This window comes from Oncorhynchus kisutch, linkage group LG8 (genome assembly GCF_002021735.2).
Source record: "Oncorhynchus kisutch isolate 150728-3 linkage group LG8, Okis_V2, whole genome shotgun sequence".
Lineage (NCBI taxonomy): Eukaryota > Metazoa > Chordata > Actinopteri > Salmoniformes > Salmonidae > Oncorhynchus > Oncorhynchus kisutch.
Genome location: NC_034181.2, coordinates 20243741 through 20265697, shown reverse-complemented (window position 1 = coordinate 20265697; position 21957 = coordinate 20243741). Strand labels below are relative to the sequence as shown.

Sequence of the window (21957 nt, the reverse complement as noted above, 5' to 3'; positions counted from 1 at the left end):
CCACCAATCCTGTCGTAGAGACCCACAGCTTCCGGTGATACTCTAGCTTCTTTTTTTGTATCTTCAGCCAGTCACCTATCTTGATGCTGTTGTTTATTCTCCGGATCGCGTAAACTTGGTGAAGTGAAGGCCCTTCACCGAAAGGATCCGCGAGGCAAAGAGAGGAACACAGCTGTGACAGAAATGTCTGGTTTTGGGAACAAGTTTAGTTCGTACTCGATGACACAGCTCAACGAATTGCTTGAAGATGATGACAAACTCAACAGCATTGTCCAAGAAATGGAAGAGGTAAGCCACTATAACAATATTACTATATCGCTTGGGTTTTCTGCTGCATTGTTTCAATGTCAATCCCTTTGTTTAGCTTTCGCCAGCTTGTAGGGTAGGCAACGAAGCCTCCAGGGAAAGTTAAGAATTTGCGGAACAATGGCATACCTCCCAATATATATTTATATTTTACCTCTTATGTGCGGGGAGGTAGAGTAGCTTATTTCGATGTCAGGTGTGTTACGCTCTTTTACGACCTTTTTAGAACGTTGCTTTCTTACTCGAAGTAACCTTCCTGGAACTCGAGACGTTTCGTAGAATCGAAGCACTGTTGCAGTTTGCCATTTTACAGCGTAACAAGTGAAAACACTCGCAGTGATTGACAGTACAAGAAATATGACAACACTGTTGTAGTTAAAATGGGCAGAATCCTTCCCATATTTGTCTTGGTAGTAGATTCATATTGATCAAAATAGTAAAAAATACGTACTTCCTCTCTGGGGAGGGAGTCCGGTATTGTGGTTGGTGAGTGACAAAGCAAAATACTGTACGCTATGTTGCCAAGCTGCAGAAATGACATGACATACAGTTCAGCTGGTCAGAAAGGATCTGTTTGGGAAACGTCAATTGCAAGACCCAATAGGGCAGGTATTCACACTTATTTCTGCTTAAATTGGTGCAATGCCTCGAAGTCATGGTCTTGCGCCCGATCTAAAAAATATAACATTTTCACTTGTATAACCAGCATCCTTTTTAGCCCAAGGGAACCCTGCCCTGAACCCAGTTTGTTAGTAAATAAATGCATATGACCACAATTGGCCGTTTGTAAGGACACTGATGACAACAAGCATGGCGTTGTCAGCTGCTGAATGGACTTAGTTGCAAACTGTGCCATGGCATTCTGCTCAACTAAACAGAATAACTTTCAGTACATTGTTAGATTATATTGACTGTAAACCACTCCACGGCTTAATACTGATGATTGCTTAAGTTTTCAGAGTCCTCCTTTGTCAGGACTTCTAGTATCACACAAAAAACAATAACCTAGCTGTCCCACTGTATGTGAGGGTGAACTTACTTGGTTCCTAGACATGAATTCCATAGAATCCTCCTTTCCTACAGATGGATCTAGGCCTTTGTAATCTGTAAGGTCTTTAACTGACATTGTAAAATAAACAATGAAACCAGCAAAAATTGATTTACTTGTCTCAATGTGCTATCATCAGAGATCAGCTTTTTATAGTCCAAGTTCCTTTTCTATTACTCCCTCTATCTGTTTCTAGCTGACCATGGTTTCCTTTTACTCCGTATGATGCAGCAACAGTTTGTGGCAATGGAGTCGAATGCCGATAGGGATATATATCACAGAGCTAATGCTGTAGGTTACCAACCATGGACCTTCAGCTATGTCATTACAGGTTACAGAGGGTTGTGTATTGACCTGTCAGTGGAGGGAATTAGTCATAGTCTGTGTACCAAATGACACCCTATTCCCTGTACCTCTTTTGACCAGGGACCTGGTCAAAAGTAGTGCTGCTCTATGTAGGGAATAGGGTGCCATTTGGTACACAGTGAGATAAGTGAGAAGTGCTCCTAATGACTGGAAAAGGCAGTTCTGACTAACTCAGGACACACCTCATTGAGTAAGTTGGGAAGTTCTGCACCTTTATCATATGATGTGTGTGCGTGTATATTGTAAGGGGACAAAGGTGAAGCTGATGGCTGTCACAGCTCTGAACATGTGAATGTAATCTGAGCAGGTACAGTAAGTAAGTACACTGTGTACTGCTCCAGGAATGATAATTCATTGTATGCATACCCGTAAGTATAGACATGTGTACACTTCCGGGTAGCTAACACATTTGGAAACGCCCTCGCCGGCCCAGTAATTGTGTGCAAATGGGGTTACATTTAAATTTGGTCTGTTCTTGTTATTTGAGTTGAAAAATAATCTCAGTCTGAATCTAAACGAGTCTCCTCTGTTTGGTTTACCTTGGTTTTGTATCATAGGCTACACACTGATTGTTTTATATTTGTCTGGCAGCCAGACATCAATCAACATTTACATTTGAACAATTTAGCAAACACTCTTATCCAGAGAGACTTACAGTAGTGAGTGCATACATTTTCATACACATTGACATAAAATTATATTTGTCACATGCTTTGTAAACAACCGGTGTAGACTAACTTGTGCCCTACCAGTAGATATAAACCTACTGTTCTAAGTTAACTCTGTGGATTATTATTTTACTGCGCTCTCTAATAGTGTGTGTGTGTGTGTGTGTGTGTGTGTGTGTGTGTGTGTGCGCGCGCATGTTAGTCAGGGACAGACGGGGACTATAGCTGCCAGACTGGCCTTGGTTTGATCAGGCAGCAGAAACTGCACACTATTTTCAACCCACAACACATCCAGCTAAGAATAGCATATAAAGCAAGGAAAGTTCCCTTTGAACAAATGTTACAGGGAGGATCTGGATGCCAGGGTGCTGGGTGACCTAGTTGTCTATCACCACATGGTGTATCTTATGATTAACTTAGAATTTGTACATTTCACATGTTAAGTGAATTTGAGTTTAAGCTGATTGTGTACAGTCATTCAGCCTCTCTATGTGAATTCCTTCCATGATCAGTGTCTCAGTAGGCAAAGCCTCTTTCTCAGTAGAGCTGTAGAGAAGGGCCACATTGTCACCATTTTGATGTGATTGTAGTTAAAGAGACCTGCAGAAGTAAAATAACATAATCACAGGTGTAAGCCAGTATCAGTCAGTGAATAAGAGACTGTGATATGTAACTAGACCTATACCAGTGTCGTGTCTTTACGATCATTAAATTGACTTACAGTTTTTTTATCAAAGATTCTCTAATTAGTATTATGCGATCAACTGATTAATCACGTAATGGTAATTAACTAGGAAGTCGGGGCAACAAGGAAATAACTTTTCAGATATTTTATTTGATCAATTAGTCTTCGACTTAATGAATTATTTACTTTACCTCACGTTAGTCTCATTCCAAATGTCGTAAATGGTTGGTTATCTCCACGAAACCAGTCTTCACTATGAGTCATCCATACGTCAATTGTCTTAAATCATTTATTTATTACTAAGTCATTCACAGAAATGCATAAACAAACAGTAAATATGGTTCCAAGAAATGATAGGAGAATGTGCCCTAGTGGGCTAAACCGGCATGGTGGCTTGTTAGACAAAAGGGAAGTGGGGGTCGACTAAAGTCACTAGAGAGTGATAATTCTAACAATTGAAATGCTAATCCTTTGTACATGAACACTCACTCATTCGGGAACAATTGCAATCAATATATATATTTACGCTATATTTACGTGTCGTCTTGATCGCTGGTGAAAAGTTTGTTTCTGTTGGAGAGTTTTGTTGTCTCTGTCTTGTTTAGAGGGGATAGTTCAGAGTCACATTCATTCATTTGTTATAGAATGGATGTTTTTGGCGGTTGTTGTTCTTCGCGTTCAATGATACCGAATTCCTAGCTGCAGACTAGTAATTCATATCAAAGACTTGTTCTTATTCTGTCGGTATCGATAATCGTAAGAGTTTAACCACGTGGTATGGTTAAAAGATTCAGCAATGGTCTACAACCTTTGTCCCCTCCTAATGGAGAAAAACATGGTCTGGTGATAATTTCTCAAAGTTGGGTTTTATTCGGAATTGCAGAAAGGGGCTGTCCCAGGACGCCTGACCCTAAGTGGGCTCAGGGGCGGTCCTCTGATTTAGTTAACTCCAATTCCCTTTTTAAGTTTTCCTTCATTAAACAGTCCAAAATCACATTGTAAAATAGTGTAAACAGTATCATACTAACTCATTCATCTTATACAACAATTAGATGTAAACCTCATATGAGGCTATTATATAAACAGCGTTATGGTAATGTGGCCACACCGTCTCCCATGAGCTTCCCCAAGTTGTAACAAACGGACCAGTTCGTAGCTGGATTCTTCACCGATCTTTTATACTTTCTCCGGAACATGAAATTTGTTCATACCTCAAGTTCTGCGAGGTGGAAGGAATTCCTTGGTTCTCTATGAAAATTTATTTAGTCAGCCACCAATTGTGCAAGTTCTCCCACTTAAAGATGAGAGAGGCCTGTAATTTTCATCATAGGTACACTTCAACTATGACAGACAAAATGAGAAAAAAATTCCTGAAAATCACATTGTATGATTTTTTAAAAATGAATTTATTTGCAAATTATGGTAGAAAATAAGTATTTGGTCACCTACAAACAAGCAAGATTTCTTCCTCTCACAGACCTGTAACTTCTTCTTTAAGAGGCTCCTCTGTCCTCCGCTCGTTACCTGTATTAATGGCACCTGTTTGAACTTGTTATCAGTATAAAAGACACCTGTCCACAACCTCAAACAGTCACACTCCAAACTCCACTATGGCCAAGACCAAAGAGCTGTCAAATAACACCAGAAACAAAATTGTAGAACTGCACCAGGCTTGCCCCACTGTATATAGGCCTAATTCAATTTGGTAATTCACCATATGAGGAAGTGGAAACTCAAAACATATTAGCTAGATCGTAACTGTAATGATAAAATGAATACCCTTGTCAAACCAAAGTCCTTTGAAAATGAATTTCCTGTCAATTTTAATCTCTTTCTAGAAAAATGTAATTTGCTGGTAAAACTTCACAGGTAATTTTCATGGGTCAAAATCACATTTAATTAGGAATTCAAGTCCACCAAGTTTTTTTAAAGACTTTTAGGGATATGATACCACTATGATACCACAGAGGTAGGATTAAACAGACAATTTCAACCATTTAATCCTAAAAGTACCCACTCAAAATCAATAGGAAGTAAACATCCATGATAGTCTTTTTCACAAATTTTGATTTCCAAATATGTGTTTTATTCCTCTAAATAAATCTAACAATTTCCTTTTTTGATGTTGTTAGAAGAAAGAAAAAGGAATTGACTTGTGTAAAGTATTCAGTCTTGCACAAAGAACACAACTCAATTTTGAGTCATCATGTTGCAGCCACTGACTTAAAGAATCTCTCATGGAATGAATTATACTATCAATGTTGAAAGATTCCCTGAAACATTTTTTTTTTGTGATAAAAAATCGTTAATATTTAATTTTGTTTTTAACAGGTAGGGAGGCAATGTTGACTTGTCACAGCAGTGAATTGGCATGATATCACATTTGTTAAGGTTGAGTCAACCCAGAGGCCATAGAACATTTCTTGATTCTGTCAATAGCCAAGGGAGTAAAAGGGCAATATCATCTGCAAATTGACTGATATTTATATCTTTACCAAAAATATGGATCCCTTTTAAATTCTCAGATTTGTTAGATACTGATCCCTTTTCAATTCTCAGTAAATTGTTGGCTACAATAAATAAAAGAGTGGAGATTGGACAACCCTGCCTAATTCCTCTAGCAATAGAGAAACGAGGGGATGTTCCATTATTCATAGCCACAGAACTGCTTGTATCATGTCTATTGACATTTTTGGCCTGATATTAGAAGGTTCTTGCTTTCAGTCTACAAAGAGTGTATTGCTAATCCTATCTTACCTCCTTCTTTGAGACGGGGACTATTCGTTTTTATGCACAAACTAAAGAAGGACTCTCTTTACTTGGACAATTGGAGACCAATCACATTATTGGCAACTGACTGCTAATAGGCTGAAAAAGGGCCTTGATGATATCACTGAAACTCAACCTTCATTAAAGGAAGGAGTATTCATAACCATATACTATTGATATTTTAGATTACAGTGAGTTAATAGATGGCTTTATATTGTGTTTAGATTATGTTTTTTGACACTTTTTAGAGCATAACATTTTTATTTAGAACTAACTCTACTTTTGGGTTCGGGGAGAATTTCTGTAAAGTGATAAGGGCTGTTGATACATCATCCTTATCTGTGGTATTGTGGCCATATACCACACCACCTCTGGCCTTAAAGTTAACACCTACTGCTAGATTAATACATGGCTACTAACAGTAAATGTAAAAAAACTAACAAATTTACAATGGCTTCGTGCACTTGCAATGTGACTAGATGGTCACAGTCTGGAGCCCTGACTGAGCTCCAGAGGAGGCTCCAAATGAAAGCCTCTGTTTGGGTGTGATGCTTCCTCTTGCCTTCTGTGCTCTGTGGCTGTATGTGTGTTTATCAAGCATCAGAGTAGGAGTGTTGATCTAGGATTAGGTGTTCCCTGTCCATAAAATCATATTAATTATGATCTAAAAGGCTGAACTGATCCTAGATCAGCACCCCTACCTACTCTGAGCCACTTGATACAGTTACGGCCACTGTACTCAATCCCCATACAGCGAAACGCCTCTGCCTTCAGCATAATAACGTCATATGGCATCTTAAATAGGAAGAAAATGAATATGGTGAGCAGCACAGTCTGTCTGGTGTGACCGTTTTGGTGTTCTCCTGTTAAATTTGTTCCTCATCTTCTGTCACTGTACAGAGAAAGTGGAGATCCAGTCATTAACTATTTCCTTCCCCTGCAAAACAGTTTTTTGTTTGTTGGTTTGACAGAACAAGCTTGCAGTCATGGATGCTATTTAAGGCTGTTTTCTTTCTCCAGTGCACTGCGTTGGAGTGGCTTATTGAGACACGGTTCTGAGAAGTTAGTTAGTTGGTTGTATGGTTTGGTCAGGTCACGGCAGTACAGTGTGTGAAGCACAGTGGTTATGAATGCACTTAGCCTCTGGCCTTGTCTGAAATGTTGTTTTCTCTCTGTCACCATCCATACCCATCCACTCGCAGCCCAAGTCCACACTGCTGGCTGGCTTCTGTCATTCCATGACAAGATCATTTGTTTTGGAAGAAGTGTTCTACTGCCTATTAGGCTAGTTAATTCATTTTCAAAGCTGGGCCACATGATGCTGTTCACGCCCAAGCTACTTGCTTTTTCTGTCCATGTAGCTTGATGAGACTGACCCGAGTCATGTGGTAAAATGACTCGAGTCATTGCAATTAGTTATGTTCGTTTTCGCTTAGCATTTAGCTAACAGCGTCTGTAATTTCGCTATCAGTTTGTACAAATTTAGTTAGATTTATGGTAATGGAAGCCCCAGAGGGCAATTTTTTTTGCTACATACAGTACCAGTCAAAGTTGGGACATACTTTCTCATTCAAGGGTTTTTCTACATTGTAGAATTATAGTGAAGACTACAAAACTATGAAAAAACAAATATGGAATTGTGTAGTAACTAATAAAGTGTTAAACAAATCAAAATATATTTGAGATTCTTCAAAGTAGCCACGCTTTGCCTTGATGCCAGCTTTGCACACTCTTGGCATTCTCTCAAACAGCTTCATGAGAAATGCTTTTCCAACAGTCTTGAAGGAGGTCCCACATATGCTGAGCACTTGTTGGCTGCGTTTCCTTCACTCTGCGGTCCAACTCATCCCAAACCATCTCAATTTGGTTGAGGTTGGGTGATTGTGGAGGCCAGGTCATCTAATGCCGGACTCCATCACTCTCCTTGGTCAAATAGCTCTTACACAGGCTGGAGGTGTGTTTTGGGTCATTGTCCTGTTGAAAAACAAATGATAGTCCCACTAAGTGCAAACCAGATGGGATGGCGTATCGCTACAGAATGCTGTGATAGCCATGCTGCTTGAGTGTAGCTTGAATTCTAAATACCGATAGTGTCACAAGCAAAGCACCATAACGCATCCTCCTCCATGCTTCACGGTGGGAACCACAGATGCGACGATTATCCGTTCCCCCTACTCTGCGTCTCATAAAGACACGGCGGTTGGAACCAGAAATCTCACATTTGGACTCATCAGACCAAAGGACAGATTTCCACCAGTCTAATGTCCATTGCTCGTGTTTCTTGGCCAAAGTCTCTTCTTCTTATTGGTGTCCTTTAGTAGTAGTTTCTTTGCAACAATTCGACCAAGAATGCCTGATTTACGCATTCTCCTTTGAACAGTTGCTCACCATTCTTGGGATCATGTTGATGTCTGTTACTTGAAATCTGTGAAGCATTTATTTGGACTGCAATCTAAGGTGCAGTTAACTCTAATGAACTTATCCTCTGCAGCAGAGGTAGCTGTGGGTCTTCCTTTCCTGTGGCGGTCCTCATGAGAGCCAGTTTCCTCATAGCGCTTAATGGTTTTTGCGACTGCACTTGGAGAAACTTGAAAAGTTCTTGACATTTTCCGTGTTGACTGACCTTCATGTCTTGAAGTAATGGTGGACTGTTGTTTGTCTTTGCTATTTTGAGCATTTTCTATCAATAATATGAACTTGGTCTTTTACCAAATAGGGCTATCTTCTGTATACCACCCCTACCATGTCACAACACAACTGATTGGCTCAAACATATTAAGAAGGTAAGCAATTCTACAAATTAACTTATAACAAGGCACACCTGTTAATTGAAATGCATTCCATTGTGACTACCTCATGAAGCTGGTTGAGCGAATGCCAGGAGTTTGCAAAGGTCTCATCAATGCAAAGGGTGGCTACTTTGAAGAATCTCAAATATAAAATATATTTAGATTTGTTTAGCACTATTTTGATTACTACATGCTTCCATGTGTTATTTCATAGTTTTGATGTGTTCACTATTATTTTACAATGTAAAAAAAAATAAGTAGGTGTGTCCAAAACTTTTGACTGGTACTGTACATAGACACACTGGCTTTACTCAAACCAGTGGCATGTCTTTAGTAAAAATTGAAAAAGTAAGGGGCCTAAATGGCTGCCCTGGGGAATTCCTTATTCAACCTGGATTAGTTTGGAGAGGCTTCTATTAAAGAACACCCCCTTTGTTCTATTATACAGGTAACTATTTATCCACAGGGCGGCAGGGTAGCCTAATGGTTAGAGCATTGGACTAGTAATCGGAAGGTTTCAAGTTCAAATCCCCGAGCTGACAAGGTACAAATCTGTCGTTCTGCCCCTGAACAGGCAGTTAACCCACTGTTCCTAGGCTGTCATTGAAAATAAGAATTTGTTCTTAACTGACTTGCCTAGTAAAATAAAAATAAAACAGTATAGCAGGGGGTGTAAAGCAATAACACAAGTTTTCCCAGCAGCAAACTATGATCGATAATGTCAAAAGCTGCACTGAAGTCTAACAAAACAGCCCCACAATCTTTTTATCATCAATTTCTCTCAGCCAATTATCAGTCATTTGTGTAAGTGCTGTGCATCTTGAATGTCCTTCCCTATAAGTGTGCTGAAAGACTGTTGTCAGTTTCTTTACTGTAAAATAGCATTGTATTTGGTCAAACACAATTTTTATTACTAAGGGTTGGCAACAAGGTTAATTGGTTGGCTGTTTGAGCCAGTAAATGGGGCTTTATTATTCTTAGGTAGCGGAATTACTTTTGCTTCCCTCCAGGCCTGAGTGCACACACTTTCTATTAGGCTTAATTTGAAGATATGGCAAATAGGTGTGGCAATATCGTCCTCTATTATCTTCAGTAATTTTTCATCCAAGTTTTCAGACCCCGGTTGCTTTTCATTGTTGATAGACAACAACAAAGAATTTTACCCTCACTTTACGGAATTCTAAATTACAATGCTTATCTTTCATCATTTCATCAGTTAGACTTGGATGTGTAGTGTCTGCGTTTGTTGCTTGTATGTCATGCCTATGTTTGCTAATCTTGCCAATGAAAAAAAAAGTAAATTAGTAAAGTAAAGTAATTAGCGATATCAGTGGGTTTTGTGATGAAGGAGCTGAGTTTGCCTTTTTGGCCAAAGTTTTATTTAGGTGCTCCAGAACTTTTTACTCTCATTCTTTTATATAATTTGTCGTTGTTTCATAGTATAGTTTCTTCTTTGTTTTATTCAGTTCAGTCACATGATTTCTCTATTTGCATTACATTTGACAATCTGTTGTGCTGCCAGACTTATTTGCCATTCCACTGTGATTGAACTGTTTTTAGTCATTTTCTTAATGGGTGCATGCTTATTAGTAACTGGTATTAGCCATTTCATAAACATGTCAAGTGCAGCATCTGGTTGCTCCTCATTACACACCACAGACCAACAAATTATTTACATTAACAACATAGGAATCACTGCAAAAATGTCTTGTGTGACTATATTAGGCCCATTCTTTTTGGAACTTTAGTTTTCCTAGATATGGCTACTATATTGTGAAAACAACTTCTGATGGATCTGGATATTGCTTTCAAGCTAATTTCTGCAGCAGTCGTAAAGATGTGATCAATACACGTTAGATGATTTAAATCCTGTGCTGTTTGTTACTATCCTGGTAGCTTGACTGATATCCTGAACCATGTTACAGGCACTGATTACAGTTTTAAGCTTTTTCTTGAGAGGGAAGCTTGATGAAAGCCAGTCGGTATTTAATTCACCCAGAAAATATACCTCTGTTGATATCAAGCATTTCACACACGTTATCCAGATACTGACTAGCACTTGGTGGTCTATAGCAGCTTCCCACAAGAATGGGCTTTAGGTGAGGCAGATGAACCTGTAGCCATATTACTTCAACAGTATTTAAAATTACATCCTCTCTAAGCTTTACAGGAATGTGGTTCTGAATATAAACATCAACACCTCCATTGGCATTTGTCTTTTCTGTAGGTTTTATAACCATGTATTGCTACTATTGTATTGTTGAAGGTATTATTTTAGTTTCAGATAGTCGGAATTGGAATATTATCGGTTACTACCAAGTTAGTAATTTCATGAATCTTGTTTCTTAACCTACATATGTTAATGTGGGTTATTTTTAGCTCTTTACTGGGATGCTTGATTGTTTGCATTGCTTTACTGGGAAGCTTAGCAGAAGTATACATGCTCATGTTATTTTTGTTATTGCATGGTGGGCTGCACACAGTGAACTTCCTACTAGAATACACTGCCTCAGTGCTAACAATATAACTCTGGCACCTGATTACTGCAAACAATAGCTTTAGGATCAGCAGAGGCATTCAGGGCAGTTAGAGGAACATACAATAGGTTACTTATATTGTGTCTACCAACGCCCCTGGTATAATGTACTTTGTAGTAGCATTATTTATTTTATTTGTTTATATATTTTTAAATTTGACCCCTTTTTCTCCCCAATTTTGTGGTATCCAATTGTTTAGTAGCTACTATCTTCTCTCATCGCTACAATTCCCATACGGGCTCGGGAGAGACGAAGGTTGAAAGTCATGCGTCCTCCGATACACAACCCAACCATGCCGCACTGCTTCTTAACACAGCGCCATCCAACCCGGAAGCCAGCGGAGGAAACACCGTGCACCTGGCAACCTTGGTTAGCGCGCACTGCGCGCGGCCCGCCACAGGAGTCGCTGGTGCGCGATGAGACAAGGATTTCCCTACCGGCCAAACCCTCCCTAACCCGGACGACGCTAGGCCAATTGTGCTTCACCCCACGGACCTCCCGGTCGCAGCCGGTTACGACGGAGCCTGGGTGCGAACACAGAGTCTCTGGTGGCGCAGCCCTTAACCACTGCGCCACCCGGGAGGCCCCTGTAGTTATGACAACTCATCGACACAATGGTAGTGACTAACTGAGCTGTGCTTGGGTCACTGATAAGTCATTGTCTCAATGCAGCCTTATAATGCTATGAAAGGATCCAGGATCCCAAATTATGCTGGTGGATCCCATCCTCCTTATAAAATGTGTGTTGTTTCCAAAAGGTATCGAAATTGTCAACAAAAAATACACCCATTGCGCTGCAGTAACATGTAAACATCTTAATCGGCGTTCCAGTGGTGCATTTGATCAGCGCATGTGCTAGCACTCCTTATCTGAGTGTAGTTCAGAAAAACAGAATATGCTTACTTAGAAGTAGTTTTCACATACAAACTTTATACTGTATATCCGAACTCAGAATCAAGTATGCTTCCCAAAAATAACATGGTAGAATGTTTATTTTGATTGCCGATTTTCTAACGTCCATGTAAACAGGATTATTAGGGAAATCTTTCTTCTTGCAAACTGTTTAATCTATTGTATTTATCTGACTATCCACAATAATCGCATTATTGTATTCATATAATCATACTCAATGTCTGTGTGATCCTTTGTATGTTGTAGATGCAGGAGGTGCAACAGACCAAGGAGATGATCCTGGCCAGTAACCGGAGCCTGGCAGAGCAGAACCTTCAACTGCAGCCCAGACTGAATCACCAGAAGAGCCAGCTCACCAAGTGCTACAGCTCCCTACAGGAGAGCTTCGAGGCCTACCAGGTTCACAAATCCAAACTAGGTAATATATGTTAAACTAGGTAATAGACGCTACAGAAACAAGACTAGGGTTCCTGCCCTATTGGCCATTCTGGCTCAGACGAGGCTTTCTTACTGTTTGAATTTATATATTTGAATTTGAAATGCATTACTGTTGACATGAATAGGTTGATATGATAAACAACTTTTATTTTGGTTGACATGGTTTGTGTGATGGCTTGACGGTTTGAAGAAGTTCAATGCTATTACCCGGATTGCCAAATTGTCAACTCACTTTGAGCTTTTGAACATTGTAATTTACTGTCATGGCGGGTAGTTTGTGAGTTTGCATAATATTTTCCTCTTGTTTGTTCTTCCATTGGATTATGACACACAGACCTGACCAGTTTCTCCAGCTTTTCCCATCAGAAGACCCATATAGTGGCCCTAACCCAGTTTAATTTTCCCTCCCGCAGTAGCTCATCTCTGCCAGTATTGAGCAGGATCCAGCATTGAATTGAGGGAGGGGGGGACACAATAGCCTATAATGACAAAGTCAAAACATGTTTTGCAATTGTATAAAAAATGAAATAGAGGAATATCTCATTGACATAAGTATTCACACCTTTGGCGGCGATTACAGCTTTGAGTCGTCTTGTGTATGACTGTATCAGCTTTGCACATCTGGATTTGAGGATTTTCTCCCATTCCTCCTTGTTAGATGAGGAGCAGCGGTGAACAGCAATCTTCAAGTCTTTCCTCAGCGAAGATATACATTCCAAGGTCATTTGCACTCTGAAGCAGGTTCTCTTCAAGGATTTGTCTGTATTTGACTCCATTCAATGTGCCCTCGATCCATACCAGTCCCTGCCACAGAAAAGCATCTGCATAGCATGATGCTGCCACCACCATGCTTCACAGTAGACCGGTGATGAGCTGTGCCTGGTTTTCTCCAGACATAGTGTGTTGCAATTCAGGCCAAATAGTAACATGTTTGTCTCGTTGACTACAGATTATTTTGCCTTATGCTCTGTCTTTCATGTGCATTTTTGCAAACCCCCATCGTGCTGTCATGCTTCCGTCTGGCTATTCCAAAAAGCCCAGATTGGTGACGTGCTTAGAGACTGTTGTCCTTCTGGGGGATGTGAGTACGTAGACCCATGAGCCACTGCGGATTCCATGAGGAGTTCTGTTTTTTGTGGCCCCCACCACCATCAAAGTTGACCATCCCTGATCTAGGAGGTCGATGAACACTTCCCTGGACTTCATGGTATAGTTTCTGCTCTGACATGTAGTTTCAACTGTGGAACCTTTATCTAGACAGGTGTTTCTTTCTAAATCATGTCCAAACAATTGAATTGGCCACAGGTGGACTCAACGTTGTAGGGACATCTCAAGGATGATCAAAGGAAATTGGATGCACCTGATCTCAATTTGAAGTGTCATAGTAAAGGGGTGTGAATACTTATGCAAATTAAATATTTCTGTATTTAATTTTTAAGGTCCAGGCAAGTTTTGTAGGAAAATGGCTAACTTATTGCAATTCTACACATTTTTAAATGGGACAGAGAAAAATGTGCAATTCTAATACCTAATCTCATGCTATTCGACATATTTTGCAATGAGGCTGAGAGAAAATGTTGCAGTTTTAAAGTTGAATTTCCTGTAATTCTTAACATTTTGTGTTACATTTGACGTGTTCATATGCTATCTGGGGGGCCCCCGAGCTTTGGGGGATCCCCCCTGTCTTGCGGGGCCTGTGGAGGTGCATCCTACGCCACTGAATAAATTGACTGCTGATACTTATGACCTGGTATGACGCAAAGGTTGCCAGGCAGCCCCCTCCAAACAGCATGCCAACATTTCACTTCAGTCTTTGTTGTGGTGGATGTAGCACTCACTGATAAAGTTAGTTTGTCTTTGTATTCTCCTCTCGTCACAAGAGCAGTGATTTGGCCCTCCTCAATGCATAGGCTGCCATTTACCCTGCAGCTGAACAGGCTTTCTGTCTCTGCCTCCTTTTGTACACAGTAGATGGTATTGTGCTTTTACATTGACATTTTAGTAATTTAGCAGACACTCATATCCAGAGCAACGTAGTGCATTCATCTTAAGATGGCTAGGTGGGTCAACCAAATATCACAGTCCTAGTACGTACATTTTTCCTCAAAGTAGCTATCAGTAAAGTCAGAGCTAGAAATTAAAGTGTGTGTGTGTTAGTTCACAAAATACACATTCTTTTTTGGTGTGAAGGGGGTGCTGTGGGATTATTTAAGATACTCTTTGAAGAGGTAGGGTTTCAGATGTTTTCGGAAGATGGGCAGGGACTCTGCTGTTCTAGCTTCAAGGGGAAGCTGGTTCCACCATTGAGGTGCCAGGACAGAGAAGAGCATGGATTGGGCTGAGTGGAAGCTGCCCCCCATAAGGGTGGAAGGGCCAAGGGACCAGAGGTGGCAGACCGGAGGTTGGAGTGTAGGGTTTGAGCAGAGCCTGAGAGTAGGGAGGGGCAGTTCCGTAGGCAAGTACCATGGTCTTGTAGTGGATACGAGCTTCGACTGGAAGCCAGTGGAGTGTGCGGAGGTACGGGGTGACATGAGAGAACTTGGGAAGGTTGCAGGGGTTTGATGGCACAAGCAGGGAGCCCAGCCAACAGCAAGTTGCAGTAGTCCAGACGGGAGATGACAATGCCTGGACTTATATTCCCATGCTCTACTTGTGTGGCTGTTCTATCATGGAAGGCCTCGCCACCTGCCATTTGTTTGTTGATGGCGAGAGGGCTTTTGTCAAATGTAGGATACCGGTTTCCCTGTGTGCTAGCTATCCTAGTTGTAGATTTGCTGTAAGCAGCAGCCGTAGTGCATCTGCATGGGCAGGACAGAGCAGGGTTGTGTCCCAAACAGGCACCTTATTTTTGCGCTATATAGTGGATAGGGTGCCATTTGGGAGACAGCCCATAGCGCTGGGAGCAACTGAACTCAGCCATGTGACCCAGATGAAAAGCATGGTCTTACGGCAGAATCAACCCAGTATTGTTTGGCATGTGTGTTTCCTTCGCATACAGTGACTCCCTCCACCATAGCAACTGCAACAGGGGTGCTTCAGAACATTCTCGAGGGTGGCAGTGAGTGGGGACAAGGGTGGCAGGACAGACTGTGCCCCCCTGCCCCTTAGTACAACAGCGGGCAAAAAAAGCATGGGAGGGAGGGAAAGAGCGAGAGGAAGAGAGGCCAAAAACTCCCCCTTCACTGTCAGTTGAGGCTGGTCTGTATCCATTACTAAATGGCAGTCTCATGATCCCTGGTCCAAACTGTGTGTGTGTTCCACTCTGGTCTTTCAGAGGTGGAGAATCATTCCATTGTGTGGAGAAGTGCTGATGCTTGTGTGTGTCTGTCTCATTAGAGTGATGAGAGAGTCATTTGGCTGGGCCAGAGGAAGAGCTTCTATCCTCCTTCACTCTGCAACTCACACCTACAGTATGCTTGGATTTGGTTCTAATAGACTATACTTGGAACATGTCTAGTTCACAAATAAATCAAATGATCTCAGTCATGTCAATTGGACCGATGACCACTTCCCCTCCCTGTCCTCTCTGTTTAAATGTTGTTTTCCTGTGATATTAGACAGACAGTAGTTCTCTCTGTCATTGTGGTAATTCACTGTGAGTGGGTGCACTGTTGGCTGGGGCAGCTGTGAAACGCCTTGCATCACGCCCGGGGAAGCTGGTTAAATTAAGCCAGTTTTATCTGGCACTGCACTGCGCAGGGAGGTGGAGGGGGCCAGGCCTTTGTCTAGGCTTTACCGTGTTTTCTCGATCTTTCCTTTTCGATCTGTCTCTGTCTTTCTTGCTGGAGCTCCCTGATGTATAGCTCAGATCTGTCTTATTCTGACAAGTCAAATGGGTTTACACACGTATTACAATACTTTACAATACTTATTTTGTTATTACACAAACATTGTAATAACAGATATGATTAAAAAAAATAATGCATACAAATTTTTCCAACCACTCATGCTCTCGTCTTCTAGGCTACATGAGTTATGTCTTTCTGTAAGGTGTGATTTGTCCAGTGTTGGTGAAATGTGGGTGAGTTGGCATTGGCACCACACTAGTGGTTAGGGATCATAAACCTAGAGTTTTGCTGTGTGATCTGGTTGCTTTGGTGTCAGGTCGTGCATGTAATTCCAGCAGCTCCAGCTGGTATTGTCTTTCAGTCAGCAGACTGACTCAACACAGGAACCAGGCTGGCCTCTCGTTCAGCTTCCTTGGAGACTCTCTGACTGGCCCAAATAGCACCCCATACTCACAAAGGGCTCTGGGCAAAAGTAGTGCACTGTTTATGGAGTAGGGTGCATTTACAGACGCAGGCCCCAATCAATTTCAGTTCACCACTCATTATGAAAGACAGTCAGTCTCTTTGCTCAGAGTGGTTCTATCCTGACAACTCGTAATGAGGCCTTGGTTTTGGTGTCAGAGGTTGTTGTAGAGAATGAGTGATGGCTGGATATGGAGCGCTGTGTGTGTGTTCCCTGCTCACTGGTTGAATACTCCCTTATACTTCTGTAGCAGTCATCATGTGACTCTGTCTCATGTTATTGAGGCCAACTCATTATTTTCAGCAGTTTTTTCAACAGTCGTGTGACTATGAGGCGACTATTTGAGATTAATTCTAATTGCTGTCGTGAAACAAAATGTCAACTTTTGTCTTGTCCTTTCCGTTCTCCTCTGTTCAGACCACATATTTCCAGTGTTGTCACTGTGACATGATGAATTCTAGCTACATTCGAAAACAAAATTGTAACTGTTTGTTTATTTTTTCTCTTCTGTTCACAGACCACAGCTCTGGGAACAGTTCATTGGACACATTTCTTGCTCTATTGCAGGCAGAGGGAGCCAAGATTGAAGAGGAGACAGAGGTAAGCAGCATTACAGCACCTCTCTCTGTCAAAGGATGGCCTAATGTGTCCTGCGGCATCAGTTTAAACACTGTCCTGCCATTCCTGTTTTTATTTCCGCTGTGGCCCAGAGGCCCTATCCATTTATGGTTTATTAATCTGACTTTATGGTCCTGATAGTTACAAGTTGGGGGAACACCTTGCGTTTGTTCTTTAGTTTTGTTACTTTCGAATCCTCACATCTATTCATCACATTGTTTATACTTTATTATTCCATTTTTTTTTCTTCCATAAAAGGTTTTCATGGAATCTCCAGACTGCTTTCTTGGAATGTTTTTAAACCGTCCCTCTTTTCTAAACAGAACATGGCGGACTCCTTCTTGGACGGGGACGTCACCCTGGATGCCTTCATGGACTCGTACCAGAGCAACAGGAAGCTGGCCCACCTGAGGAGGGTGAAGATTGACAAGCTGCAGGAGATGGTGCTGAAGGGTGGACGGCTGCCTCGGGTCCCAGTCTCCTGCTCCCATCCTCAGGAGGTCTCAGCCAGGCCAGCCCCCCTCTACACAGAGGCCAACAACCACAACCCCTTTCCAGTGCCTCAGCCCAGGAGAGCCCCCCCTCCCCCTCCAGCCCAACAACCCCCAGCTGTAGCCCCCCAGCCTGCTGTCTTTTCCTACCCTGCCACCCCATACCCCCCTATCCCCCCCAGGGCGGGCCACCCTTTGCTCAGTGTCAAGCCTGGGTACCAGCACCCTTTTGTGTCTCAGTACCCCCCTGCCCTGCCTCAGAGGCCTCCCCCTCGCATGGCTCCACAGTCTGGCTTCATGATTCAGTAGTGAAGGGGCCACAGTACAGGTGCATTACAGTACATGCAGTGGACTTGCACTGCAGCCTCGCTGGAACTATGAATACGGGCAACGTATCACAAAGGGGGTTGATTGACTTGCCAAGGCTGGTCTGGGCGTCCAACTGAAGAAGAAAAAAACTATCTATACAACATCGGGATTGAATTTGCACTCTTCTCACCAGAATCAGAACTTCATTGCTACAACACCCCAGAAAGGACTTGACCTACCAGTCTGCCTATGTCTGCAAAGCTAAATCCCTCAGCGACAGGGCTTTAGATGTAGTCTAAAGTGAAATAAATGTCCATGTATGGTTCACTGGCCTCAGTAGCCTGGACTGGCCATCACCCCAGTTAAATGAGCCCTAGGTTTTCACCACTTTATCCCAGTCAGACAGTCCATGCCCCTCAGTAATGTCCTCAGTCCTCCCTTTTCTCCTGACGGTGCCTCGTCTGAGGTATCTAAAGGGAAGGGGGACTATAGCCGTTCATCGCTGTTTCTCATCTGAGCTACTGTGTCATTTGAATTGGTTGTTTTTATGTTGCGTTACGAGAGACTGTTCACGGAAGATATTGGCAAACCATATGCAAAACGAACAGAGACCATACTGTGCTGTTTTTAAAACTTATTTCCCAGGTATATCTGCACAAACCTGTATCCATTATATTCTGACTTACTGACTTATTTCCATAGGGTACTTAGAAATGTTGAGACTTCTTCTTAAATTAATTAATATATATTTAGAGTACTAATATCTTGCTGGATGCTTATTTTTGCCAGGAAGGAGTGGACAGACATTTTTACAGAAATTGTGAGGTGGGTGCATCTCTTTTCCAGCACAGGGATTTGTCAAAGGATTGCATGGATCGCATGCTCAATCCAATAGGGAGGTCAGTTGGTCTCTGTCGCTCAGGGCAGATATGTGCAAACATGCACTGATAAGGGTGGGTGGGGCTCTTGTCACAAACACACTGAAACCTGGGCCTCTTGCTCTGGCCTACTGAAGGATCTGTCCATGGCCATATACATTTTCCCTAACTATATTTTAGTCACTTATCTAATAAGCATATTTTATGCTCGAAAGTTGAGACAATTGTTTGCCTTTTACCTTTTTTTGTCTTATCCTTCATCACTCCTTTCATCATTGAATTAACTTTTTATCTTGATTTTACTTGGGTACATGTTCTAAAGCTTATCATTCTTGATGTTTTAAGTCATTGCTGTTGAAACAAGATTTAGTCTATATATCTTAATCTGTGATATAACCATATAGTTCACGTAAAATCAAGCATATAACTGAGCCAGTCATCCACAGTTGTGTGAGCAGTAGCACCCTCTGTATGTAGACAATGTTTGTGTTGGGCTCTAAAGATTCGATTCGGATCATATTGACTGAACACCAAAGATTCCATGTCATCTCAATGTCTCTGAAGTTGTTTATAGAGTAACCGTTGTGTAAAAGTACTATTTTCATACCTTCCTGCATATCCATTTGTTAGGTTTATACCCATATGGCAGTAGTTTGAAGTGTGCACATTTTAACGTTGGTAGCCTATTGTTTCTTCACACCAGACACCATATTCAGGAAATGGAGTCTGGATCAAACATAATTTAGTACCCATCTAAAATGTCTCTTGCACCATTTTTATTACAAATACTTATCCTGAAGGAGTCACATCCTAAAACAGTGGTTGGTTACCTTGTCCTAAATGCTGCAGTTGTGCATTGTTAAAGAGCCACTGAGTGCCTACACTGGACTGATTATGGAGAATCCTACTGCTCTATACTCGATCTGTGAACACTGACCATGCTTGACTGCTCTGCTGCTCTGGATCCCCCTAGCCTAAGAACGTACATGTATAGTATGTTCCTAGCCCTTTGCTAACCCTACCATCAATGTTTTACTTCCCCTTGGCTGTGCCCCAGTTCAGTTCTCCAACTAATGTGATGGTTATGCATGCCTGGGGGCAAGAAAGGCTTGAGTCTGTCTGCCTGTCAGGATTCAACTCTCCTAACTGGTGCTATGGGGCTGGTGCCACCGCTTCAGTTTGCTTCTGAATTTGTGCTAGAGAGGTATGTCTTCGGGGACTGTACCTAATGCTTGTGTGGTACTTGTACAGCTTCTTTATACCATCAATAGAAGGTGGTTTGCTTGCCCTGAGGTATGTGACCACTATTTCTGTTCTTATGCATATCTATGTTTCACCAATACAATGGGACTGTCTAGTAACAAACAAATGCATATTTTTGATAAATGGTCCACAATCGGAGCAATAAGTTTGCTTGTGATTTATTATATACCCATTTGGTTTGATGAACTTGCATTTCAAACTTAAACTGTTAAACTCTGAAATTAATCATTGATTTCCTCTGCTGTAGTTAGCTGTTTGTCTGTAACTGGCATAATTCAGCTGTTTGGGCTGCTTTAAAATAGACATTTGTAGTACTCATTTTCATACATTGTTTGCTATGTTATGCAATGTAATGTTGTAGGTCTTTTAGATTTTAAGATTGTAGAGGTGGTTGGTAGAATTATAAAACTATTTTTAAGGATGGTGAATCAATCGTGTTTTTATTTTATTTTAAATGTATTTGTTGTCTCTTGAGTGTCATCACACCAAATCACAAAGCTTGATCTGTAAGTTTAATGTAGGTTGTTAGGGAGTAGAGCTGGTACAGTTGGCCATTTCAACTTAATTCAGAATACTTAGAAAGGTTATATTCCAAAATGTGAGGTTAACAATGACATCTGAGCTTGGAATGAACTGTCAATGGAGTTGATCTCCCTCTACGGCCTAGGCCTCAGTCCTATTCCTTTTTATAGGGCTCTAAATTTGACCAGGACCCATAAGGCTCTGTTTACAAGTAGTGCACTATGTAGGAAATAGGGTACCATTAGGAACATATCCACGCTTACCTACTGTCTCACTGTTAATATATTTCGCTGTGAAGATGTATACATTGTCACATCTTGATTATGTTAAATTTTATAATGAACATTGGAGTTAAATTATGTTTTTTTTTTTATGAATCCTAATTACAATACAATAGCTACTCTTGATGGTAAACTCAAGCTGTGGGGTATATTGAAACAAGACTGCCATCTAGTGTTTATTTACTGACATTGCCATGAAGTATAATTACTATATGATGTTCCTTGGACAATTGCATCCTCTCACGTCCTCTCTCGATTCCTTCTCAAAACCCATTGGAGGAGGTCAGAGAGGTGGGACCTCTGGATGAGAAAGCCAATGGGTTTTGAGAATGAGACGGAAGCACAGAGCATGTAATTAAGATTCTCTGTGTGTGTGTCTGTATGATATCTCTGGGAGAATATTTAGCTATGGTCTAAAAATGAACATATTCAGACTTTTCCTAATCTAAACAGAAATCTGAAGTGTATGGATAATGATATGACAGGTTGGCTGCCTGGTAGGTGTGTCCAATAGGTGTGCATTCAATAAAAAAATGTTTTAACAATCAGTGTAAATGAAACCGGACACTCGACTTAGGAACTATCTACACTGCTTTGAATTCATTGTCGACTTCTCATTTATGATGAAACTAATTTAGCTTTGGCAAATTCTCTCCAGTGTTAAACCCTTTCTGATACAGCCAAAACATTGTAGATTTTGAATGCACCCAAGTGACGTGCAGATGTATGCATTACGTTATCATAGCTACATCATGACCGGGTCAGGGTACAGAACAAAAAAACACATTTTTGGAGGAATGGCAACAGCAACGAAAGTCATCTCTAG

The 21957-nt window shown here is 41.3% G+C and overlaps 1 protein-coding gene across 1 annotated transcript; it reads left to right on the top strand.

The window, feature by feature from the left end:
- Window positions 1–22: 22 nt before the first annotated feature.
- On the top strand, window positions 23–20749 carry LOC109896099 (vacuolar protein sorting-associated protein 37B-like). Its single transcript, XM_020490337.2, has 4 exons — window positions 23–288; window positions 12327–12498; window positions 17287–17369; window positions 17711–20749. The coding sequence occupies exons 1-4, from the start codon at window positions 184–186 to the stop codon at window positions 18185–18187; spliced, it is 837 nt and encodes a 278-aa protein (XP_020345926.2). The 5' UTR covers window positions 23–183; the 3' UTR covers window positions 18188–20749.
- Window positions 20750–21957: the final 1208 nt, after the last annotated feature.